Below are 27,537 nucleotides of genomic sequence, written 5' to 3'. Positions count from 1 at the left end.
CTACATGCAAAGGCTTGACTATTAAATACAGTGGTTGCTAAGAGGGAAAAGAAGAAATTGCAAATTTTTTTAGTGCTTGTGGTCCAATTAATTATCCTTTTCCTGCTCTTTTTGTATTCTTAGTTTATACTGTATTACACATTGATAAGGGATTGAGCAGTTCCCCTGCGTGCCTGTTTTCAGTTGTAAAAGTACTGATCCTTTTAATCTCTTCAAACAGTTTTTAGCCCTTTCGTTTAGCAGTTAGCGAGTATTGAGATTTCTGATGTTAAAAGTGTTTTCAGCTGACCCCTGCATGTACACATTTATGACTACAAAATGATGAGGTCTTTCTGAAGGAAAAACCGCTGTGATTTATCTCCCATTTTGGAAGCAGATCCTATAGTTCTGAAAAGAGCTACCGCTGCAATCCTTTGTTCTGCCATAAACCGGTGAAAATGTCTTCCTCCGATCCCTAGGGGTTTGTTGATGTTCTTTGTCTGCAAGGACTAAATTTTAATTCATGAAAATGCTCGGAGTTAGCTGACGTGCCTATTTGTGGTGCTGCTTTTTCAGATTCTAAATTTGAAAGCGCAAGCTCTGCTATGATCAGACTCCGGCTGTCCTCTCTCTGGAGGAAGGGGAATCCCTGATGGCTGGCCCTTCCCGGTGCGATTCAGCCCCGTTGGAAAGGGCTCCGGTGGAGGCACCCGCCTCACCGCCCTCCTCCGCAGGGCCCGATCTCACCGCCGCCGCCGGGGGTGGCCGCGCCGGGGGGGTTCCGCGGCGGCCTGTGCCCAGAGCTTGCCGGCCCGCCGCTGTTCGGCCCCGGGCCGGGGCAGGCGGCCCCCGCCGCCAAGCCCCTCGCCGCCCGCGGGCCCCCCCCTCCCTCCTCTCCCCTCCCCGGCGGCGGAGCAGCCGCGCCGAGGAGGCGGCCGCCCCGTTCCCGCGGGAGCAGGAGGGAAGGGGCCGCGGGAGCGGAGCGGGGCGCGCATGCTCCGCCGGCCGCGGCCCTCCCCCGTCTCCTCCCCTCCCGCCCCCCGCCCGGGGCCGGCCGCGGGGACGGGCTCGACCATTTCTGCGGGCGCGGGGACCAGGGGCCGAGCCCGCGCGGCGGCGGCGTTACCGAGCGCGGCGGCTTCAGCACCGCGGCGGCTTCAGCACCGCGCCGCCGGACAGCGCCCGCCGGGGCCGCCACCCGGGACTGGGACCCCCGGGCAGGCACCCCCGGGCAGGCACCCCCGGGACAGGCACCCCCGGGACAGGGACCCCCGGGACAGGCACCCCCGGGCAGGGACCCTCCAGACAGGGACCCCCGGGCAGGGACCCTCCAGACAGGGACCCCCGGGCAAGGGACCCTCCGGGCAGGGACCCCCCGGGACAGGCACCCCCCGGGCAGGGACCCCGCGGGCAGCCGCGCCGTGCCCGGTCCCGGCTGTCCCTCCGCGGGGGCTGGGCGGCAGGATGTTTCTCAAGCTGGCGGTCGCGGTGCAGGTGCTGTCGCTGCTGGCAAACCGGGTGCCTGGTTTCCCCAACCCCGGGGGCAAAGGTAAGCGCTTTCGTCAGCATGTCTGCTCCGAGGTGGGGAAAGTTTTGCGGGGTATAGAGAGAGGAAAAGTAAAAAACTTTTCCTTCCACTTGTTATATCCTAAAGAAATAATGTTCCTGGCGCAAGACGCTGGGTCACTGAAGTTGCAGCCTGGTGTCAGAGTGAGGAGATGGGTGCTGGTAGAGGGAAAAGCTCTGAATCTTCTTTCAGTCTTTTTCCAGGCAATGTTTCCATCCATTCCACAGCAGCTTCTGCACAAGGCGCTCTCCCTCGCTCCCCGTCCCCCCTGGTATGCTGGATGTAAGAGATTTTTAATCTCCTGGTTGTGCCAATCCGATTATTGCTATTTTAGTCAATCTCTTACAGCATATTTTCCCCCAATTTGTTTAGGAGTTTTCTCATCAGTAAGGGGCTACTGGGTCTATGTCCGTATTTCTATTACATTTTTTGCAGAATGTCTCTCTCCCTCTGCCCCAAACAGTCATGCTTTGTTTAAATGTTTGACTTTTTTATTGTATTCTTATTCTTCTAGGAAACAGATTTATTTTTTTTTTTCAAGAACTAGCAGTTGGCATCATACTTAAGACACCATGTTTTATGGCAGAAAACTATAAGAAAAAACTGCTTTCTCTTTGTACTCGCATGCATCATATAACTGAGTATATGTGTGTGTGTTTATTGTAGATAAAGCTATACACAACAGACAATTAAGTGTAGAAAGACCTTTGGAGGAACAGGTAAGTGAAATAAAAAATATTTACAATGTTTTTTGGCTTTAGTATTCCTATAATATATTGAGCCTTCAGGTACCAGACCCATGAATACTCTAATGGCTTAATAAATGAGTTAAATAGATTTTTCAGTAAAGTAAATATTGATGGGGTTGGGTACAAAATAGAGTTTCAATAATTTTTAAGAACTGGCATATAGAGTTTTTCTGTCCAGCATTCCAAAAGCAGGTCCTTAGCAGCAATAGCTCACAGGTGTGCCACCCTTTTGTATTGGCATCCTATGGGAATAGAGTGGGGGCTTGGATTGATGAAGGAAAATGTAACTGGTGTTTATCTTAAATGGAAAGTCTGTCACAGCTTCTCATAATGTCCAGTTCTGATCAGAGGATGCCAAGCGCTTAATGATGTTCTATTTATTAAGGCAAACTTCTTACTAAGAGTGAAGATCAGGCATTAATGCTTCTGCTGATATTGATAAAATAAGAGATCACACATTTTAGTGGATTCCTTCTGCCTGTTTGTTGTTTGTTTGTTTGTTTTGGTTTTGTATATCAGATTGCTGAAGCTGAAGCAGACAAGAATAGGAAAACAGCTCCCACAGGTAAAACATCTTGCCTGGTTTGATAGCAATATTCATAATGGTATTCATAGAGGTATGAGATTTTATGTCATGTGTGCATTGATATATTTTCCAGAAAATAAGCCAGAGTTCAGGAATTATTCCTTTGCTGATGACCTGAATCTGCTAAGATCAGTAGCAGAAAGAGAGAGGAATGAAAAGGAGAGGGAGTCAATTAGAAGCTCTTTGTATGAACAGCAACTGGCCATTGATGATGCAGACTCCACCAAGAACCGCAGGCTGGTGGATGACTATGATTCCACTAAAAGTGGGCTGGATTATAAAGTCCAAGGTATTCTTTAATCATCTTTTAGTGCCTTTTAGGTTAGACTTCTCTTGCAAAGTGATTGCAGTCATGAATGTTGTACTCACCACTAAACATGAGCTCTCTTTGTTACTGAAGTGCAATTTCAACTGTTTCCTGTTGTGGAAGCTTGTCATATTACAATTAAGTTTTGAAACACGATACAAAAGAACTGCTGTTGATTTTCACAGTCTCCTTCCATGGAGGAAAATCCAACTGTGTTATTTGCATCACGTTTTTTAGCAATTTAGATTTGATGGAAGGAAAATGGGACATTTTAAAATGAAACTGTAGTTATTCTGGTTTGAAAGGAAGAAGCATTTCTATATAGAGTTAAATTACATATATTTGTTCCAAATGTTACATGCAATGTTAGATAATTCTCCTCATCACAAAGCTAAAAGAAGTTACTGAAGGCCAAATAAAACTTGCCTTTACTACAGGAGTATTTAATTGACTTGTAGTTTAAGTGAGTCCTCTGAGAGTTGTGAGAGGCATTTAGCTCAGGATACTTTTAATTATAGCAAAGTATGCTGATCACAGACCAAAACTTACTCATCATATTCATTTTCCCATTGGCCACAATGACATTTGCCATGAGTAATGATTACATAATTAAAACTTCATTTGCTGAAATCCAAACGAGAAGTTAGTATGCTGTTTGTCATGATGTGTTTTGATCTTAGTGGCCATACAATGAAAGCAGATACCAGGAAGATGCATATAAGCGGATACGTGAGCAGTGTTCTCTCATTCTTACAATTTTTCCTGTGAACGGGAGAGTATGCTCCTCACATTCATCTCTGCTCTTTCAAAAGAGCCAGTCAGAAAGACAGTTTTCGGATGTGGAAAATGGACACAAAGAACTTTTCACTGGGACTGATGTAATGGATTCCAAATCCATTCCAAATCCAAATCAAAGTATATTCCTAATGTGTCTAAAAAAAGTGCAGCTTTGTTCTGAAGAGAAAAAGATGCGAACAGATGTTTTTTTACAAGATGTCTAATCCATATGAGTTAGGACAGTCAGCACACAGTTAAACTGTAATCCTTTTAGATGATCCAGATGGCCTCCACCAATTAGATGGCACTCCTTTGACTGCTGAAGACATTGTTCAAAAAATTGCTGCAAGAATTTATGAGGAAAATGATAGAGGAGTGTTTGACAAGATCGTTTCAAAACTTCTAAATCTGGGGCTAGTAAGTATCTTGTTAATACTTCATTTAGCTGTTTTGTGGATTGGTTTAATGCTCTTTCAAAAAACAATTTGGATGAACACTGTGTGCAGCTAATAGAAATGAGCTGAGTAGAAATGAATGGGATTCAGGCTCTGTGCATTCTTCTTGATTCATCCAGGCACATTGGTTTCGTTCTGCAATAACACTGTTGTTCCTGTGACGGCTTTGCAACAGAATAGGCAAAACCACAGAATGTTTCTGATGTTGAGAAAACATTCACTGATTGTACTCCTCCCGTGTCTGCCCTCATTCTTCCTTTCATTTCTCTTCTGATTCTCATGGAGTTCTTTTGTATCATCAGGTTTTTTTGGATGTTTATGTGGAAAGGTCTGAGCTCATTCCTATCCACCTACTAATTACTGTCATCAGCAGACATATAATGATTCTGGTTAGTTGAGGATACATTTCTCATTGTTACTGATTTTTAGTAAGACTGAGTTTGTCTCTGGCCTCTGGATATCTCAGTGGTTTTAGCCATTGCAGTATGGGACCCTTATATTTTAAAATACCTATCTTACCTTTTCTGCACCAGATTTTGCAATTAGCTATTGCATGCTGAATCCCACTGATTAGAAAGAGAGCTGTGGGACAGCTGCACAGTAGAGTTCTCGTTCAAGTGACAGCTGTTACGAAGCAAAATGAAAACATTTCTAGGATGCTGTAGAAAGCTATTTGCTTTTTCCCCTTTCTGTATTACTGCATTCTGTTGCAGTTATTCAATTATACATAGGTATGTTGCAGAACACATATATTTATATATACACACACAGGTATACCACACTTGCAGCTCCATCTTTCAAGCTGGACTCCACTGTGTTAAGCCCTATATGGGCTTGTTTTCCTATCAGACAGAGGCTATCTGGGTGTGTGGGTGCTTTTTATGTGCACGCACATATCTGATGTGTGTTTGTGTGTATATATACGTTTATATAAATATAGACATGTATATACGTCTATATGTGTACATGTATCCACACGCACCCCCCAGTGAAGGTATTACACCTAATTTGGCTGTGGTCAGCTTTGAAGCAACCATATTTTAAAACCTATTTACAAAGCTTGGGTTTCATATTGATGTTTAATCTAGGAAAACCACAACATTCTATAAGTACTCTGCACAAATATTTTTAACAGATCACAGAGAGCCAGGCTTATACCCTGGAAGATGAAGTGGCAGAGGTTTTACAACAGCTAATTGCAAATGAAGCAAAGGATCGTGAGAAGGAGTCTGAAGATTTTGATTACCCTCCAAGCAGAGCAGACAGTGATACAAAAGAAAAGCAACAGGAAAGAATGGTAATTTCTTAGCTAATTGTTTTGACTCACTTGCCAAACGGTACAAGTAGACTAATACACTGCTTTGCTTTAGGGAATAATTAGTTCAATCTGGAAACTAAAGGTGTTCTTAAAGAAATTCCATCAAATAGGAAAACAAATCGTGAGTTACTTTGAGGTTTAAGCCAGATGCCAAATTGAAATAACTTTGAGAAAGTAGTATAGTCTTCAGCTCATAATTAGGAAAATTTTGGCATAAGATTATGATATTTGTTGCTCTGCTAACTCTATCGCCAAAAGCAGTGTGCTTATAGGTATTATTTTTTATGTCTTTTGTGGAGACACCAAGCAGAGTGGATCAAGATAGTTTCATTAATGGAGAAATTGATGATACACTTGATAACACATGGTCATCATCTAATGTCTTGGAAAGAAGAAATGAGCTGCCTTCTGAAGATAATTTTGAAGACCTCCAATATTTTCCAAACTTTTATGCACTGTTAAAAAGTCTTAACTCAGGTGAGCTCATCGTGTGTTTACAGGAATATTTTGGGAAAAAATTAGAAAATTAAGATTCTTTCTGTTTTCTCCTACTCCTTTGCCTTCCCTTTCCCACAGCTTCCCTAGTTGCCAGATACCATGTGCTTTAAAAATGTCCCTAAGAGGCTTAGGAGAAACTAATTTGATTCGTGAGTATGGCAAAACATTGGGAGGAACAGCACTCAGAGCTGCAAACTGTGTGACCTGGGTAGCCCTTTCCATCTTGTGCTGTATGATTCAGGAGTCCTGAATTCTCTTCATTCCCATAAGGACATGATGAAAAACTGGCAAATTGTTTTCTCCAGAGATCTTTCCAGTAACATCCGTGTCTTCTAAGCCAACAGAGATACGAGTAAGCCACAGTAGAATCCTCGCGGTGATGGTACCAGTAAATCAGTCTGAGCCTCCCAGCCTTTTCACAAACCACAGGTTTGCTGTTTATTGCAATGAAAGCTCTGCACGTCTCTTCCCATTCCGGTGCTAGACATCATTGCCTTCCAGTTATTGCAGGCAAGACTGTGGCACCTCGCCACAGCCCCTTTGTCAGCATGCTCTACCACACACCCACTCTCACTCTCTGCAGCCAGCCTATCTTCTGCTCTCTCCAGCACAGTCAGCAATGACTTATCCTGTAGATTCTTTGTCCTGCAGGAGCCTTAAGCTTGCTTCAGGCTGTCCCCATAAAAACCTGAGCGGAGAGCTAGAATAAAAAACCTGAGGGCACATTTTGCTCAAGTCCAGTCTCTACAAACTTCATATTCTTCTTCCTGTTCTTTTCATTTTCCCACGGTAGTTTGGCATGCTAGCTCTTCTCCTTTTTCTACACACAAAGCAGAAAGGCATGTTGGGTTTAACAGGTTATCAAGAAATAGAACCGGGTCACCCTGGTTGCATAGCTCTGCTTTGTCTCCTGCTTTATGCTGTTCACCTGCCGGCTTGCATCAAGCTGGAGGAGAGTGGATTTGGTTGCACCTTACAGATGTGTGTTAAATTACAGGCAGCAGTCAAAACCATGCTCAGCAGCTCTGCAAAGGCGCTGGCCCACTGCCAAGGCTGGGAGTGTGTTTCTGACTGTCCCTATCTGACAGTGCCCCTGGCTCTGTTGGGTCCCTCGGTGACAACCTGGGGTGCAGCAAGAGCTTGTGTAACTGTGTGATGGGGGAGTTTCATGCTGCTAATGCAGAAATAGCAGGTGTATTGTTCAGCAGATAAGCACGGCGGAAAAAGAAAGTGAAGAAGCAGTGATTGTGAAGATAGTCAGACATACATATGGTCAAGAAAAATGGATTTTTATAATGAAAAATCATTGTATTATATTCTGGAGTGATGATTCTCCCAGTAATACTGTTTTCCCAGTACCTGAGTCATGGTCTTGTGCAAAGTAACGATCTCATTTGAGACACTTCGTATTTTTGTCATTGAACTCATGGATCTTGTAGGAGAAAGGATCTCTGAGCTTTCTTCCTCATACAGAGCCAGACTGGTCTATTAAGTACTTCACAGAAAAATAAAAGGCAGAGACTGTCGATAATTCTGCCTGTATCTGCCCTCTGACCAGCAATTTGAACTCTGTCAAGTCTCTTCATCTCAGTGTGTTTCGTGTTCTTATCTGTAAAATGGAATTCATACCATTTGCCTTCCATAATGTAGACCTTCAAGACAAAAAGCTATAAAGAGCCAAACCCTGAAATTTTAAAGTATATTCAGCTGTACTTTACAGGAGCAGCTTAAAGGGAAACATATATAGGAGTTCTCTTTGCTAATCCAGCACAGCATTTTCTTTTTAGTGAGTAGCTTATTTTTTATGCATGTAGTTTGTGCAGAGTTTTCAGAACTGACTTCTTCTGAGTTGCCTGAAGTCTTTGACGAGTTTCGCTTTATCCCCTCACACAGAGACGGAGGCAAAAGAGAAGGAGACCTTGATAACTATCATGAAAACCCTGATTGATTTTGTGAAGATGATGGTTAAATATGGAACAATCACACCAGAAGAAGGAGTTTCCTATCTGGGTGAGAGTACATGCTTGATGCAACAGTGTTATGTGATGCTATGTTCTTACTCTACCAGCAGCGATAATTATATTCTCATTTTCCTCTCTCTTATGAGTCCTGTTTCAGACTTGTTCATTCAAAATGTTAAAGTGCTACTTCTAAATGATTGGTCATTCATTATAGCAATATTGGATTCCTTACTGCTTTAATATTTCCATCTAATGAAGGCAAGGTTATTTATTCAGATACGTATTTAGAGGATTAATCCACTTTCACACCCATGAAGCACACTTGATTTCAGTGGCTTTATGTCATGGGAAGATTAGTGTTTTGCTCAGTTATATTGTGGTAGATCAGGTACCTGCATTTTCCAAAAAGAATCCATCACTTCAGCACCTTTAACCTGTCATCTGTAAGTTGCTAGAGTAGACAGGACCGAATGCTATGGTCTTCTCCCAAGTAAAACGCCTTCTGTCTAAGGGAGGTGTTACATCTTGGCACAGGAGTAGCTTTTGCAGCACTCTTTCCTGGATCCATTTTAAAGTCTGCAGCTATGCAGATTTTGTGAAGTTGTTATAATTTCCTCAAGAAGGATTTTGGAACAGCCTGGTTTGGGTTTTTTGTTTTGTTTTCTTACACACCTCTGCTGGCTTTTACAAACTCTTTTATATTAGCTGTTGGTCGTTTTTCTAGTAAAACAAGTAGAGCTACAGAAGAAGGGCTTGTCTGCATAAACTCTGCACAACCCTTTTATTTTTCTGAAGTATTCCTGGTCTGGGTTAGCCTGAAAAGTTTTTGTTTAGATCAGGGCAATTTCTCAGCTTAATAAATGAGCCTGTCACACAGATAGAACTGTCAATGATCGTGAAGACTTCTGCTGGCTTGTTTGGTATGGGCTGTTGCAGATACATGATTGATTGATGCAACTGTAACTGTATGGATTGATTATCAATTACTTGGCTACAAAAAAATCTGGTGGATCGTGATTCACATTCAGTGCATGATTGCACCTCCTCTCTAAAGAATTAATTATATCTCTGACTGAGATTATCCCTTTATTTTCTATGAGAAGTCCTCAAATTCTGGAATATGTGGACAACTTATGCTACAGTTCAGCTCTTTATTTCTCTGGCTGCCTGTACATTTAGAGAAAGATGCACGTAAAGAAATGGTTGATTACAAGCACAGTGGTTTCAGTGTCATTCTACAAATGAAGATAATATGGCTTGAGCAGATATTGCCCTCACTGATAGTGTTGTGCCAAAACTTAATAAGCTAAATTCATCCCTGACGCAAGACCACTCAGATAATGGAATTACACTAGGGATGTGTTTTTCCTGCTAAAATTCAGGGCAGTTGTTCACATTGTCTTTACTTTGAGTAAATAAATACTGTAACCCTGGAAACAAATTGCCATGATGACATAGTACAGAAGGCAGGGATTAGGTTAAGAGTTTCAGAGGTCTGATTTAGTCTGGATTTAAAGTAAGACTATCAGCTGATGCATCCAGACTCTGCCTTGCAGATGAATGATTTATGCAGAGATGGATTTTGTACTCCACCAAAGCAACTTACTGTAGTGGAAAAAGCTTTCTCATAGGTCTCAAGTTGGTTCTGTGGTATTCTTTTTTTAGATTTGCTGTTGAGATGTGACTTTAAAGATGACCTTCATTTATTGAGCTAGTATTCCTCAAATATTCAAGAAGAGCAAGCACAGGAGAATCTTAGCTTCTTGCAGTATCCATAAGCATGGCAGCAATTTTATTGCCACCCTCATTCAACTCAAAGTTACAACATAATATACCCAGTAGTACTTGAATTACTACAGTGTTTCTTGGTGCAGTTTGGGTTAGGGCATAGATGCCCAGCTGTGTTTATTTATAGCAGATAAAGGAATCAGTATGAATGTCTGTCAGAGAGAAGAAACAGTTTTAAAAAATGACAGCTTTTAATTGTTCCCTCAGTCCAAAATCAGTGAGAAGATCCCATGCTAGTTGGTAGAAATTATCTACTGGGTCCGTGCAGATGGATTATATCCTCTCTCTGTTTTACTACAGTAGGAAACTGCCTAAATTACTTTTCCCCACTCTGTGGCTGAAGCCATGCGTAAACCATGTCCCTGAATTATACATTCAAAATCATAAATCATTTACTGAATCAAGTCACAAGCTTTTGTGCCTCTCGCACAGATGCAGAGACTGTGAATTTAAATGCATATACCAGTAACAGCTGGTTTGGGATTTGGAAACCACAGCATTATGTCATCATCATTGTATCCTACTCTAGGGGAAAGTATCTTGCTGCTGCAGTGAATGATGTTATTAGGTTTAGCTTTAAGTTACAAAGGATCTAGCTGCAGTGTGGTGCAAGAAACACACGTGCACGCACATACAAATGCAGGGAAGAGGAAGTTCATGTTTTATACACATATTCAATATTATGTAATACATATTTAAAAGCTTTCCATATGCTGAATATAATCTGTAACACAGAACCTGGAAAACCAAAAGCAATGTATGCATATAAATCAAAGAGGAGAAAAAGTACTGCCTATCTTTTATGGTATGTATTCAGAAAGTGTATCTCTGAAAGCATCAAAGAAGGGCTGTAACTGATATAAAATGTGCATTCAGCTGAAATGCATCATATTGATAATTGCCCTGCTGTGGCAAAATGCCACTATTTTCTATCACTCTTTCTTAACTCTGAATGCTGTATTTTGATGTACTGGGAGCAAATTCTTCTGCGGAGTGAAAGCCTCGTGATATGTTTCTAGCCTGTTCGGTGGCTTTCAGAAATCTTTCTAGAAAGCCTGTCTGCCTTCTGAAGATTGAAAGCTGCTTTAAAATAATTTTTGTAATTAGAAGAGTAGACAAACACTGTTGGTACAGAACGCATAAAGTAATTAATCGTATGACACAGGATCACAGTTACAGAGGTGGCTTGTGATCTGGATCCAACTGTGGTATCAACCTATCCACCTATGGGTGGGTTGTCAGCATCCAGCAAATGCTGCCCAAACAGCTCAACTCTTCTTGCTTGCCTCAGCCTGCTAGAGGCACAGGCTGTTCTCCCTGAACAGGCTGAGCACTGGGAAGGACTTGGGACAGTTACTGCAACAATGATTGCTGTTGGCAAGGGTGCAGTGTCAGGGTGGAATGAAAGAGTTGGAATCTCTCCACGTAATGACCAGCAGAAAGCAGCAAGAAGCTTTCAGAGAAGTTATGACTGATTCAGCATAAAATGTTTCATTATTCATGGCATTCATCCTGTTTCTGTTGCATAAATAGCTGATACTGAATTTTCCGTGCAGAACTGGAAGGAGTATATCCTTATGGTGCTGAGTGCTTCAAGAGTAAATGGCTGTTTGAGCCAATAGCAAAACTGACTTTGATTTCAGCAGAGCAGAATAAGGAATTCATTGCATAGATACTTACACTGTTTGAATATTGGTTTGTGAATAATGGCATATTTTCCTTCATTTTCCTTCTGTCTGTCGAGTAGTTTCATGGTGGAGATTCACTCTGATAGCTTTTCTGTCAGAGCCATCTATCACTAGACCAGATAAATATTAAGGAAAAGCTTCGTCTCCACCACACAAAGAAGAGACATTTTCTGTGTGCTCAGTGACTTTTCCTGTGTATGCCAGAGCTATCTAGCTAATTTTAAAATAAAAGCATATCAGTCCACAACTATCCTGGTAAAAGCTCTATTTATAGTAATTATGTAAAGTTAACTATGGTTTTTGTAATACATTTATTTTGATAATATTGTTGTCAGCTTAGAAGCAGGAACAAATGGTTTCTGCCAGTTTGTTCGGATACATTTGTAAGTCATCTCCCACTAATAAGACCAAAATAATGAGTGGTTTTTAGAACTGTTCTAGGAAATATTTGTAATTGGAGCCTAGTGGACCACAACAAAAATAGAGCTTTCAAAGATGATTGCCAGACTCTTAAGAGGCACCACTTTGTATGTATGAATACTTTTTACACAGTACATTGATTATATTCTCCTGCTGTACGCTGCTTACGAGATAGATCTGTAGCAAATTTATGCACTGCCACCCCAGCCACATGAAAGATGTGTGACCCAATGAACTATTACCCTAGAATTGTAATGTAGTTACGTGCACATTGTATTCTTGTGTGGAGTTCTCTTTTATTAGTACATAGAGCACAAACTTTTGCCATCAGTACTTCTCTGTCTCGCAGATATATAGAAGCTTCACTGTGATACTGTACATACGATACGTATTTTCTCACAACTTATGGTTGAGGTTGGTCATTTTGTTTTCATCTTCTAAACCAGCACTTCTGTATCTTCCACAACTGAACACAATGTTGAAGAAGAGAAAGGGGCAAAGGAGTGGAAGGAAAATTAAGTTAAAGCACTCTGTAGCTTTGCTCTTTCTGAGGGAGATCCCACTTTTTACCTCCTTGTAGTAGAGCATTTAGTTTACTGGAGCCACAGTGCACAACACACAGCCCATAGTAGACTAGCTGGGGAGCAAACCCCCCTTTAATAAGGAGGGAAATAAAGAAATTGCTCCAGCTCATCAGTATGCAGTGTTTGAGTCACAGCTGCCTCCCTCCATAGACCAAACCAAAGCCACCCCTCACACCGCCTCCCTTTGGCTCTGACTCACTGTCAGAATCCACACTCTCCCCCGTGACTGAGTAGGAGATTGTGTTGGTTAGAAATGGACACGAACAGATGTCTCTGTGTTTACCTCTTCTACCCCCTCATCATTTGTTCTCCACGGACAATTGGAAAGAAGACCGAACTGCAGGGTGCACTGGCAATAGGGGGATGGATGGCTTGTTGGGGAACTGCTGCCAAGGTCTACGTACACTCATTCGTTTGATCCTTCTCTGAAGTCACTGTTGGGATTTGTTTTACTCTAATACCTCTTTTAGACGGACTGAGGCTGAAAAAAAAAAAAATCCAGAGGAAATAGAAGAGGCAGAAAGTCCCCGGTGTTGATTTTTGACATGTCCCTGCCTCTCCCTTCAAAGAAATAAGGAATACCTGTTCTGCCTCTCGCATTCACACCTGGTCCCCTCCGCAGCTCCACTTCTGATGAAGGCAAAGTTTGCAATTTTCCTGACGTGGGCCAGTGTATAGTAGACACAATCTGGCCTTTTCTTGGGAGAGGAGGACTCGTTTGAATACCGTGACTAATCTTTGAAGTTCTCATCAGCACAGATGCTGCAGGCCAAAGGTCTGATCCTGGTATTTGTTTAGTTAGGCAAGAACAGGCACAGGGCCAAGAGTGAGAGGCAAAGAGCAGATCACAGCACAGCCTGGCATCATCCTTCCCCTACTCCCTGTCTCCAGAAGCAGATGCTCCCTGATGCAGACTGTGTGATTTCAAAGGCGTGAGGGAAAGTGTGGATAAACCACTGCCAGAGGCCGCAAGTGATATATGGACAGGGTCATGTGGACCTTTTGTTCTTTCCTTCATTTTGGCCTGGGAGATGAAGGGCACTGACAGTATTTCATACAGGAACTATTCATGCATAATACCTTCTTTTTTCTTCTTTAATGTCCTTTTTTTTTTTTTTTTTTTTCCAAGAGCTCTTTGTTGCTACTGTAGGTTTTCATCATAAACATTAAAATCTTTAATCGATTTTCCCTATCTGAATTTCCTTTGGTGATTTTCCTTGCCCAGTATTGCTTTATCATATGACTGATGCATACAGCTGCCAGTGGGAGTTATTTAATTTCAGGCAGCAATCTTTTCTCTGCTCTTTATTTTGTGTCTGATGAACTAAGGTGACACAGATGCCAGTATACCGTACTGCTCTTAGGAAGATTAGGAACTCTCACATATCTGAAAAGTAGAAATCAGGGACCCCTCGGATGGGGCCAAATACAGAGGGGCAGCAGTGCTGGTGTGAAGTACATGTGAATAGTTAAAACCAAGATGAATTTGCATGGAGGTAAGACAGAAGGATGTGGGGACAGAGAGTGTGCAAAGGTCCCAGACAAGACTGGAATCTAGGAAGTGTGTCAATCACAGACCCCACTGCAACTTCATAGCTTTTCTTTCTGCAGCCTCATTCCATATCTCATCCATGTCTGTCCTGTGGTACTTCTGTATTAGCACAAACACAGGAATGGGTTTTTTGCCCCACCTGCTTAGATCTTATCTCCTGTCCTACCCCATTCAGACTCTTGCTGCATAGAAAAAAAAATGGGTAGTTACAGTGTGAAAAGTTCTTAAAACCCAGGACCATTAGACATTACAGTAGAATGGATGACAATATATGTGAGAGGATAGTATTTCCAGTATTGACAGGATCTAAATTTTCTCTGATTTTTTTGGGGGGGAAATCCAGTAGTTTTAATATTGCTTTTTCCTACCACATTACATGACTATCAAATCATGCGTACCAGAACCAAAATATATTACAGTCCATTCCTTTGCTTATCACTATGTACCCTTTAAATCTGCAGCTATTTCTTGCAAATATATTGCCTCTTCTTCCATTTCCCCTCACTGGCTCCTCTATGCTTTCCCAACTGGATTTGTAAGAAATCTCCATCTCCTTGTAATGTCTCTTTTGACAAGTATATTGCTTAGCTTCTGAAGATCTAGGTTTTGCAGCCTACCAAGTGGTTTGTGTTTCTAAAGAAAGGAGGGCAATGCTTTTATTTTTTTCTCACTGTATTTAATAGCTACATAAAACCCCCTTTACTTTCTGCATTCAGTATCTCTCTGTTGACAGCTGAGCACTGAGACCATAAGTTATGATTTGAGATGATGGTGTGGGTGCAGGGTAAAGAGGGTGTCACTGAACTTTCAAAACTAAGCTCCATCCCACTCCTGCAGTAGAGGCGGCTGTGTGCTGCTTCAGTCCCAAACAGTCATGCTTATAAAGTGCATGCTATCAAAATACATAAATGTGTGCACAGGCCACGTAGCAACTTCAAGATGGGAAAGGATTTGGAAAGGACTGCGCTACACACACAGCTCTAGGATGTGCAAAGGAAATGCCTGTAGAATACTGAAAGGATAAATCTGAGAAATAGTCTGTGAGGTAGGGAATTTAATAAGGACAGTAAAGGAGGCTTGGTCAGAGCTTTGTTCACCTCAAAACACATCTATTTAATTGTGTTTTACATTTTTATTTGCTTTTAATCTGAATGCCAAGCAATACTGGTGCTGGTTTTATTTCAAATCACTGACCATCTTGCCTGTAATCCATTTACCAGTGATGCCACTACCTGGGGCTTGTCAACCGACATGTCATTCCTCATGGCAGCATTAGGCTTCAGACACACCATCACGATGAATCAGTCAAGCAGGAAGATTCAGAAAGAAAATGCCATATCTTGACATGTAAGGCAGGGCCTTAGAGAGGAGCAGGAGATTTGCAAGGCTGAGACCCATCTGTAATTCCATAATAGAGGGATTTCTCTTGTTTGTCTCAGTTTAAGCAGTTTATGTGACATATGCACGATACATATATGAGCTGACTAAAAGTCAAGCTCTGTTTTTGGCTACATTGGTGAAAATACGGTGGGTGTTGACAGTTCTTGGACCTGCGCTCATGTAAACTAAAAGGAGGATTTGGCCAAAGAATTAATCAGGTACACTATTCCCCACAGAATAGTCACAAGCAAATGCTGAGATGTCCTGAGTTTTGTCACAGATGGAAAAAGACATTACAAACTCTTAAGGATCGTTTGCTGCTGGAGACAGAAAGCCCTGGGAGAACTGTGCTTTTTTAATGCCTGAAATATGTGCAGCTTGGACAAGCAGTCATCAGCACAAAGCTTTCCAGCTGAAGCTACTGTAGTGTATGAACTCATTAAGTAAATCGATTTTTTAGCTATCATTAAGACTGATTTCAGGTACCTATTCTTCCTTTAATAAACACGGCCTTTCTGTGCTGTATGAAAACAGAACAGCAAAGCAGGTCTTTCTGTGGAAGTTTAATGATGTAAAATCTCAGCTTCAGTCAATTTGATGAGGATAGAATGTGAAACTGCCTCCCAGGTGCAAGACAATTATGCAGATGAAAAAAACCCTTTGCAGGAAAATTTGCAAGAGTCCAGAAAACACCATGAATCTGTCTGTAGCGAAGGGTCCATTCCAGGCTCTCATTACTAATTCCATTAAATATTCAGATGGGTACATTAGTTTCTGCCTCTCTAATAAGAACAAAGTAATTTAATTTGTATTATTTTTTCACATAGTGTCTTTTTTTCCCCCTGGATTTAAAGGGTCTTACTGCAGCGCATTCTCTCACAGTAAAGATAAGCATTCTGCTTTTATGGGATTCACATTTTTGGATGCCCAATTCGAAGGACTTCAGAGTTTCAGAAGTGCTGGGAATTTGCATTTTCAGATGCAATTAATAGGATCTATCGGTGTGGAGTGCCTGTAGAAACTAGGCCTAGGACATCTCAGAATATCTACTCAAAATAGGAGCCCTCCTGCAGCATGAACGCTTCAGTGAGTCATCCCAGATCAAAGAGCACGTTAGAAAGCGAGGCAAGGCAGAAACCAGATCTTCTGACTCCTGATGTCTGGTGCGAGTGATGAGATTATATTGCTCCGCGGAAAGCTGGCCGCCAGAGGAGTGACCTATTTTACCAACGCAGGTCACTTCCATTAGCTCAGTAGTTATTGTTCTGTTGTTTTAATTAGTGCCATTTCAAATAAGTGGCCAGCTCTGCAGAAAGGTCAGTACCATTCTAAACTCTTCCTCTGTAAAAATTACGTTGCTAGGGAAACGATACCAGAAAAGTAATCAATTCCTGTTAGACCTCCAAACACGACATGCAGTTGCTTAGCTGCTGGCCAGGCACATCTCACTTGAGAAGATGACTCACTCCATCAGTGTAACTCAGAGCAAACATTGTTCAGCCCTGGCCTAGCCACATATGACAAATACAAACGTGTTTTGAAACAATACCAGCTGTTAAAGACATTAATTCTGAAGGGGGAAAAGGGCAATAATATTCTCTCAATGATATATATGTGGGGACACCAGATGATCCCCATAAACATGAGCAGGCTTACATAGTTAACTCCTCTCTGCCATGCAGCTAGTGAGATAGCTTCAGTAGCTCTCCTGTAAGTAGTCCTTATTAAAAGGCCTGTCATATAAATTTGTCCATATTTTTTCTGACAAAATAAAGCTCTGAAAATGGAATATCATATTCAGTCTGGCTTCAGTCACAAAGCCTGGAGCATTAGTGGTCAGCACTGCCATATTGTGCTTCATATATAGATACGGCTGGAAAACAATGCATATTACCATGTTACTGTACTTGGCAAAGGAGTAATAAATATTGTTTATTACTCGTATACTGAACTCAAATGAAGTTGTTAGCCAAATCAAAAGACCCAGAGAAACTGTAGAATTCCTGATAGGATTTATAGGAGTAACTGAATAATGGAGGAGTATAAATCCTATTGCCTTCAGTAGCATATGCTGTATGTGGATATGTGTACAACTTTCAAACACTACAGTCTATCAACACAACAAAAACATTTGGAAATATGATCAGCCTGCAGACACTGAAATCTAAAAATGTCTAAGCAGGTTATAAATCCATCTTGTGGTGGAGTCTTTTTGTTCTCCGCTAATGCAAGCTTACTGCAGCAGTGCCTACATGCAGACACTTTTTAAGACAGAGCATGAAAGGCACTTAGGAATCAATGCACTTACCTTTGTGTGGCATTTTAAACATTTAAATGTCCCTATTTATTTTAAAATAACATGTTTACACTTAAAATTAAGACTAGTAGATTTTGCTTGATTAAGGTCTCAAATCAGCAATATTTTTGCATTTGCATGAATTAGTGAAGGAGAATAATCTATTCACTTGAATTTACAAAGTATTTTTAAGTTCTTAGCTATATAATCTTATCCTAAAAACTGTGCCTCTTGCAACAGAGAAATCCTTATATTCCTGCTGGAATACTAGTATGGTACTGTTTCAGGATAAAAAATAGTGTCTTAAGCTCAACTGAAAGGAGTGTTTACAGTCCTTTCAATAAGCTTTGGATCAAGTGATTAGTGAGGCATCAATACCACCACTGTAATTTCAACTGGTTTCTTTCTTCATCAGTATGTCTGATCCAGCTTGAAACCCAGCCCAGGCGTGTTTAGTTTAGGACATATGGCAAGGTCAGAAATCACATTAAAAGGGTATGTACAAAATGAAAATAGTTTTCACAAAAAAACCTTAATGTGATGTAGAATTGACAGGGTGCGATCAGGCAGGGCGCCGACAAAAACTGCTTATATTTTAATTCTGTATAAATAACAAAATGTAGGGGACTCGAGCAGACAGGATTATGTGGTTTCTCATCAGATGGTAGGCAGAATTGCTTATGGTGATCTGCCACGAAGAGAAATGTGCTTGCTAAAAAGCTAATCCTTAGCTTTTCAGTGCTGAGTATCTTTCTGATGGAAAAAAATGTTGGCCTTACACAGAAGAGATGATCTAAAACATTTACTAGTCCTATAATATCTGTTCGGCCATAGTTACTATATCTCATACTGAATATTTTAACTGTTTTTGTAAAGGGAATACTAACAATTCAAAACCAAGTCTCTCAAAAATACCCCACCAACTAGCTGGCAAATTTTGGATCCATGTTTAACTGATCCTTTAAAGAAAGCTGATAAAGGGAAACAAAATTCAACACCATGTCCATAATACGACTGAGGGAAACCAGCACGATGTATTTGTGAATGTCTATTAAGTATTGTATCAAAAGGACTTTTTTTTTTTCCCACATAAGCATACAGTGTTTATATCTGAAACATCCGTCTTGATGAAAAAGTGCTTTTACTTTCAAATTAAATCAGTTCAGCCCTGAAGTTTGCATAGAAAAACATTTTCTAGACTTCTAAAGCTGTATACATGGCCACGGCTGTCTACTGGGTTTTCAGGTAAATGCTTGACTTCAGCAACTTTTAAAAAAAAAAATTGTTCTAATCAGTTCAATTTACATATTTATTTCATCTAAATATAATTTGTAACCTTTTATTAGACTTCTTTTCCAGTGAAACCATATAAAATCCAGACAGATAAACAGTTTGGGGTAATATTTTCCCACCAGGATGAAGCGTCCATTTCACAGTCTTGTATATATTAATCAGAATAAATTGCTACAGATACTGTTATCTACATTTTGTGACTAATGTGGCTTAAATAATCAGAATATATATGCACACATTTACTGTCTTTACAAATATTGGCTCTATTAGGCACATCTATTGTCATGATTTAGTTGGGGTTTTTTAATAAGATTGATCAAAGTTCCATAAAACTATTTGTTTGTTCTTTTAATGTTGGCTCTGCATCAATTCTTCAGAAGCTTGGGTGAAGACTGGTATTTTAGATTTATACTTACCACTCAAACTGGTGTTGCAGAGGGTAGAGCATAGATTCTGCATCATAACTGTTGAAGAGTAACTGGGGTTTGGTTTTGCCTTGATTTCTAGAAAATTTAGATACAATGATAGCTGAGCAGACAAAGAAGAAGCTTGAGAACCCCTCCACTCCAACCAGAACAAAGCTACCAGCAGGTATTTATTCTACAATTTTCTCTCCTGGAATAACACAATTTTTTTAATCTATTCAGCTAAAGTGTGCTAATGGCTTTAGAAGTCAGACTGCTAGTTAAAGATACAGTCCCTCAAGGACCCGTAGCCACAGTTCAGATGTCTAAACACACAACAAGAGAGGCATTTTTATTTAGTTGTCCAGTCTTTGTCTTTGAGAAGTATATTCACTGTCCTTTCCTTCAGGGCATTGCAGAAATGACACATATACGAAAGCAAGCTGTATCGATGCTTTTTAAGACTCAAATAATAAAAAAATCATTCTATGATGACTTTGGATCTAGTGAATGGAAATTTCCTGTCGTTTTTCTCTGCACAAAGGGATATGCCTTTATGAACTACCTATTACTGCATTTTGTAAACTGTATTCAACTACTGTTTATAAGAGCAGAAACAGGCATTCCTGTTTCCAGAGGTCTGGGGTAGAGATGACCTTTAGAAACCACTTTGAGCCAAACTCCCATGAGGTTTTTCCTAAATCATCAGTCAAAATGTTTTACTTCCCAAAGATTGTATTGATGTGATTTAGAAGAGCTTTTGGTACATTTGATACGAAATTGCTCTTACTATTATTTCTTTAGAAAAGAGTAGTGAGGAAGCAGACAGTACAAAGGAAGAAGCAGCTAAAATGGAAAAGGAATATGAAATTTCAAAGGATTCTACAAAAATTGAAGAGCAAAATGCAGCAGGAAACAGTGAAGAGCCCAGAGGTATACAATAGACATTGCTTTTGGTACATATGTACACTCCAAGTGATTGGAATCTTTTCCTGTCTTTGGTATTGTTTTTCCATTGTGTTAGCATAAATATCTTAAGTTTAGAGTTACTGGGAGTCAGCACACAACAGCTTGATTCGGAAGTGTAATTATTTGCTTATTTTTAAATATCTGAAACTATATTTCTTGCTGAGTAAAGCCATAATCTTTCACAGAATTCATAGCTCCTTTTGAGGGGCAAAATGCATTTTGACACAGAAGCACAGAGAGATTTTGCTTCTTTGCATCTGTGGCTTTTCAGTGAAATCAGATCACCGGGATACTCACTATTCTGAGTGAGCCCATTGATTTCTCTAGTTTGTGTTAGAACGAGCTGGTACCGGTAGGTACTGAAAAGTTCTGCAAAGCGAAACGATTTGCATTACTCCCTGCCAGAGGTTAAGGGTCATCAGCAATTAACCTGTTTTACGTAACTTTGAAAACTTATTACACTACGTTAGTGTCTCAATAAGCAAACTTAGCCCAGTAGTACTTTTATTATCTGAGTTGCCTCAGCATGACACATAATGCCACGTGCTACTTTAGGCTGTAGTAGCTGAAATCGCTCCGTTCAGGGGCTGTAGATCAGCTGCTGTATCTCAAAACAAATCTGCAGGAGACAGAGTGCCTCCTTACAGTGCTGAACTTCTGAAGGAGGATGTTTGTTGGTGCAGAAACCTTTCAGTGGGTCCTTATTGATAAGGATCCAGCGTAAGTATCTATATTTTGTAGACAGTTGGCTGAAAGAATTGCTTATAATCTATTTTGCACTGATGCTGTTTTGTGCTCGTCCTTTTTTGGATGCATGTGTTTTCACTGCAGCGTGCTCAGTTATGAATTGCAATAATCAAGGCTACAGTAGGTTGTAGATCACTGGCCACCTGGTTCGGTCCTGTGGGCAATGCAGGCATTGAAACTATTAGCCACTCACAGATAGGAGGTGGCATTTTTTCCAGCAGTGGTTATTCGAGCATAGAAGAGGAAAATAGCTCAAGATGGCTGTCTTCAGGTTTTTTCTTCACAGTAAGGAAAAACTCTCTCCATAGCTGAGAGACGTGATAAATAATGTGTTTTGCTTGTCTATTGAAGGTTTATCTGTTCAGTTCAGTTCAGGTTATTTTCCTTTACCTTCAGAAAAATGTTCAGCCCAATAGCTTTTTAGAAATTTAAATGGGATCAGTATTTAATTCTTTATCTCATCATGCAATTCCCTTTGCTCTTTCACAGAGTAACTTACTATAAAGCAAACTCTGCACTCCCAGCTCAAAAAGGATGGTATAGCTAATAGTATATCCACTTACTAATGGGACCAGACATGCACAGTTGGCAGTAGTAGCCTTCTACATGCTAATCAGACTCGGGGTTTTTTCTGACAAATGTAAGAACATCACAGCAATAAAGCTCCAGCCAAGTTAAGAATTCAAGATCCATTAGCTGAAATATTTCCTTAGGGACCTTATTAGGTAATCCTTGAACTAATTCTGTCTGGTGTGCTTTCTGGTCCAAAAATATCCATCACTTTAAAATTTCAGCTGTAACAAGGGGTTATTATGGTAATGTTAATACATCCTTTTTCTCAGTAAACAGAAGTAGCCATATTTCAACTTGCCTTTCCAAAATATCACAATCTTATTTGCCGTATGCTGTTAGTACTACTGTATGGAGGAGTTTTCTGACACTTTGTATATGAGCAGATGCACAAAGCTTTCGGTCTAATTTAAGTCATTTCTTGCTGTTTTAACAGTTTCATCTTCGCTGAACAATTGTTATGATCAAAAAGCTACAAGTTGCCTTTAATCTATGTATGCTGTATCTGCAGATACCACCAAAAGTTATGTACACCGATCAAAAAAGCCATGATCCTAAGTTTGTGGATGACTAATCTTGCATAGACAAAAACTGCTAGCCATCTGTGGGAATTTTGCCTGACTAAGGTTGACAGGACTCAGCTTTTCAACAGAAACTAAAAATAGTTTTAACCTGCCTTCGCTGTGACCAACTTCACCCAGTTAAGCAAACTGCATCAATCATGGATGTAAGTGCCTGATTTCTCTCTCATCCTTTCCTCTAGGGAAAGCTGAGGCATATCTGGAAGCAATCAGGAAGAACATAGAATGGCTAAAAAACCACAACAAACAAGGTAACAAAGAAGGTAGGAAGTAAAAAAGCCTTAACACTGGGGTGGGCACCATATGCATGACAAAGCGTGTAATTTAAATTGTATTGTATAACTTCACATTATGTTGTAAGTTAAATAATAGTAATGTGAAACTGTGCTTGTCTAGATTACAGTGATAATTAGTGGTGTTAGATTGAACTAATAGAGGTCATGTAAAGGTTAAATCAATGAATGAAAAGAGTAAACTATGGCAAATTCATGTAAACTGACTTGAACATCCACTGGGCACAAAACAAGTGACTAACCAGCTGGACACTAGTCCTGTGCTGTCCAGATAGTCATGGTGCTCTGCCTGTCACCAGGCAACACTACATCAGTTTTGTCTAGCGCTTCATTTCTTAGTTCAACATATCTTTTAATTACGATTTTATACAGGAGGTAAGTGCATTTTAAATGACTGGATGTGTCTAGAAAAGCTCAGTGCATCTGGCTAGCGCTGTGCATGCCAGCACAAACAGCAGAGAGTTTTGTTTCATAACCATAAATAGTTAAGACACAAACTTATGTCACTAGCACTGTAATATATTGGATTACAGCCCAAATCAACTCTAATGTCTTGTAGCTCTCAGACACAAAGCTGTGTAGAGGGGGAGCAGTGACTGAAGCAGCTGCACAGGGTGTGCTTGCCAGCTGCCCCACTATTTGACTGTTCCTTGAAGGGGGGGCTGTGTGAGAGCTGGAGCAAGGGAGCTAACAGCAGCAGGAATTCTAGCTTATTTTTCACAGATCTTTATTTATCCATATCGGTTTTGCCCTCAAGGTCTTACATAAAACCAGTCTCCTATCCCTTGTCTCTGCCTCTGCTGGGTCTTCTGCCATCAGCTGCTCTGTAAGGGAAGGTTCCTAGCTGAGGGGCTCATCCCTGGGGTACAGCTGGCACCTGCTGGGCAGGATCCTTCTTGCACCAGCCAAGCAGAGGGGGATCTGAGATGAGATTAGCCCTGGGTAATCTAGCCACCCTCTCTGTGAGCTGAAGTGCATATGAATTGCATTTCAGAGACCAGTGCGTGCCTACAGCCCAACACATTCATTTTCCTATGCAGAAACTCTATAATAGAAACGACTTTTTAAAAAATTTTTCCATCTCTAAAATCATTTCCACACAATGGCAGCGATGGCACTTAGCAGCAGGCATACATATTTGCTCAAGAGTTTTCCTGCCAATTCTAATAAAAGTTTCTGCTTATCAATGTACTCATTATAGTCATTAAATCTCAGTCATGCATGATTACTTCTTTGTATCACACATACCGACTGGGCAGCCCCTCACTGCTCTTCACAGGAACATTTCCTCTGCACTGCTACAGTCTGAAAATGGCTGTGACTGCAGATCAATAGTATTTTAGATGCCTGTGAATGCATTAAGATGCACGCTTTCTGCATAGATGGATTTTCATTTGCACTAAAATACCTTTATTGTCCTCTGGCAATGGAAATGGCCCTTAAAATGAGTGTAAGTTACAACAGAATTAGAATAGCGTCCTTACTCTTCAGATACATTATTGTTATCGTGCCTTTCCATACTTTTTATTTTTGTAAAATGCTAATTTAGTTCTCCTGGGATGATGTTAAAGGAAGTGCAGGCAGGGTAAGCTTATCTAACCACGAATGCATTGCACTGAGTTTCTTCAGTACAAGATGAGGGGGTGATGTGCTCGTCAATCATTTCTCCACTTCCAGCTAGCACCTGAGAGACGGCAGAGAAGTGATTCACAAATTTGTGTCTTAAAATGGCCAGTCTCTTCCACCCCTATTCACGGAGCGTTTTACTCACTGAATATACCTGAAGAGGCTTAGGTTTTCTTCAGGCAAATGTTGGTAGATCCTTAACTTTGTACGAATTGCTGTAGAAATTATTATTGATTCAATGACTAATGACCCTGGAAATGTAAATTTGCATTTTTCCAGTTTAAAAATATCAACTGCCTATTAAGGAGGTGAGTAAACTTGAGTGCACTGGATGATTTAAAAGGAAACATGTCAAAAGCCTAGATTTTGGCCTGATTGGCTTTTGTGGCCAGAGTTTGTTTTGCATATATACAATCTATAGGCTCTGTGGGCCTCTCCTTAGTGATGTCCCAGACCTGGCTTGATCTCTGAAACCAATGCCCTTTAAGGCCAGCTCCTGTCCTGTGTAAATTAACATCACTCCCAGCAGTAGACGTCAGCTGCTGGGTGTTCTCTTGCATTTGTTCTCCAAAGAACACAACTGTGAGTCATTGAACTAATACATGCAAATGGCACGTTCGGATTTTTCAGAAAATACTTCGGTAGTTTATAGTTTCATAACACTAACAGTAGCCATTTGGGAATGAAGGTAAATTCTATGATTAATTGCAATGGCAAATGGCTTGATTTGAATATGCAAATACGACCTCACTTAATTTACTGTAGCAGTTTCATAGCTCAGTGTAATGCTGCAACTGTTGTGGTGAATATAAACCAAAGCTGATTTTTCTAATTACTTGTCCAATTTAGTAGGTTGCAAATAAGTATTAGAAATTAACAGTTATCCATTTCTAGCAAAAAAACCCCAAATTAAATTGTCATGAGATACACAAATTAGCCAGAACTGAACAATATCTGAATGGGTGTAATCTCATATGCAATGTTTAATAATTAAACCTTCACATCTCCACGTAATGATCTTAGAGTTGTATTATTCTAGAAGAATAATAAGCTCAGGGATTTTAATGTGAATATTATGGATATGATATTAATTTAGTATTCTTCCATTCATTTCCATTCCATGGTACCTTTCACTGGAGACTCTCATTCTGTCAACATGAATGGAATCTCACAACCTTATTGTTAAACTGCTGGGGACCACTGTCCCCCTTACTCAGACAGGATGGAGAGATGAGTTACATTCTCTCAAGTAATGTCAGTAACAGCCCAGACCTGAAATCCTGGCCTCAGTACAGCAAATGCCAGAGTGCCTATTTACTCAGATATGGAGAGGACACCTCTGCAGAAGTGGGGAGTTTTGAATATCAATTTTCTGTATTACTCGCTTGAAATTGCCTTCTACTGTTATAAAAATGATCACAAGCATTAATTTGCTTCTTAATGTCTTTCTGTTTCTATGGAATTTTGGTCACTCAGCCATAAAATGACAGAAAGTCATTATTGTCGGTTTTGTTAAGAATGTGCAGTTTGAAAGAAGGTCCTTCCATTGATTGTTGTATGATGATATACATTGGACTACCTTACAAAATTGGTATTAATATATTCTGAAGGTCCTCTCTCTGGAATAAGTAATTTCTACTGGAATATTCAGGATATACCTGTTTTTGTGAAAGACACTAATTCATTTAACTTCTATGAACCCTTAAGACACTGATGTTTTCCAGACTACTAACTTGTCTTTCTAACAAGTTAAGCTTTACATTTTATGTAGTAAATTATGTAACTGAAACTTGTATTGTGTTTATGTCTGAATATACCTGGATCTGTGGCCACAGTTAGGAGTACACAATAGGTTGGTTACCTTTTGATGTTACTCAAAAGATTGCTCTACAACAGAATTATTTTCATGGAAGATAGTGATGTTTCCCAGCGTAGGCAATGGCTGTTGAATGCTTATGGGGTGAAGCATGCTGCCTAGATGCAGCCATCTATCGGAAAAGGAGGGAGGGTCTTTCAGCACTGTATTGCAGACTGACATGCAAAGGGTGTCAAAGACTACTTTGACACCATCACTGTCACAGAGACAACTCACTGCAGTGTTGTTCGTGTCAGGATATTATGTTCTATATCAAGGTAAAGAGTTGTAGTATTTCGATTTACTTTCAGGAAGTTGTTTTCTTGAATTTTTCCCTACAGGTGTTTGTAGTAAGTGGGAATTTTACTGGGATTTCAGTAGGAAACAGTCCATTTAATGCTATCTTTTGAATCAATGGCAGTTGTGAAAACAGGGTTTTAACCACAGCTTTGTCATGCAGACTAGAACACCGAATCTCTTGAGCCAAATAATATTCTTACTTTAGCATTTGCCAGCAATCAATCAAGAGCAAGAGATGATTATTCCTCTTGAATACTAAAAGCACCATGAAATGTAAAAAGACTTTGTGAGGGTGTTGGTTCTTTAAATTCGTTTCACAAGTTACACTTGTAGTGAATTCTCTTCATGTTGGATAAAATGCATTTGTTGGATAAACTTTACAATGACATTGTTTCTTAGGTGAAGCAGTGCAATGACTCATTGTGCGAATGAATTCTTATTTTTCAGACTATGATCTTTCAAAGCTGAGAGATTTCATTGATCAGCAAGCCGATGCTTACGTGGACAAGGGCATCCTGGACAAGGAAGAGGCTGATGTAATTAAACGCATATATAGCAGTCTGTAAAAACCTAGTGGCTGCCAAACATGTAGAAAACTAGTATAGCTTCCCTCACTCCCAGCTCAATGACTTATGATCTGTTAATTTGAGGATATCATTAGAAATGCTCTGTTTACATTGTCCTGACAATTTTTTAGGCAGAAATGGAGAGCTGTAGTGCTCTACACTGACTGCATACTCACAAATCCACCCTAAACGCCAAATTCTGACACTGAATTTCTATTTGATAGGGTAAATATTTATGTAATGTTCTCTTTGATTTATTATTTGTGTTTGGTTTGCTTTTGTAGCTAGGCCAATCGTTTCTGATGGAAAGTTCCTTTAATGCTACATCTTTTTTGCTCTCACTCCCCTAGCTTTCTATAGATGCAACTATGTAAAGGGCATTATTAGAAAATAGTTCATAGTTCTCTAAATAAAATATTTGAAAATAA

At 40.3% G+C, this 27,537-nt stretch overlaps 1 protein-coding gene across 2 annotated transcripts; it reads left to right on the top strand.

Moving 5' to 3' along the window:
- The first annotated feature begins 1,282 nt into the window (after nucleotides 1-1,282).
- Nucleotides 1,283-27,537, top strand: SCG3 (secretogranin III). Of its 2 annotated transcripts, none has more exons than XM_074917363.1 (12): nucleotides 1,283-1,528; nucleotides 2,213-2,265; nucleotides 2,815-2,860; nucleotides 2,955-3,170; nucleotides 4,240-4,382; nucleotides 5,556-5,717; nucleotides 6,038-6,215; nucleotides 8,130-8,246; nucleotides 19,706-19,789; nucleotides 20,407-20,535; nucleotides 22,652-22,720; nucleotides 26,991-27,537. In XM_074917363.1, exons 1-12 carry the CDS (start codon nucleotides 1,444-1,446, stop codon nucleotides 27,107-27,109), a joined length of 1,401 nt encoding a protein of 466 aa, XP_074773464.1. In that variant the 5' UTR covers nucleotides 1,283-1,443; the 3' UTR covers nucleotides 27,110-27,537. The 2 variants fall into 2 exon arrangements, with proteins under 2 accessions (XP_074773464.1, XP_074773463.1); XM_074917362.1 differs by having other exon boundaries at nucleotides 22,652-22,732.

This window comes from Athene noctua, chromosome 13, assembly GCF_965140245.1.
Source record: "Athene noctua chromosome 13, bAthNoc1.hap1.1, whole genome shotgun sequence".
NCBI lineage: Eukaryota > Metazoa > Chordata > Aves > Strigiformes > Strigidae > Athene > Athene noctua.
The sequence above is the reverse complement of the archived record's forward strand: the minus strand, read 5'-3'. Positions and strand labels throughout refer to the sequence as shown.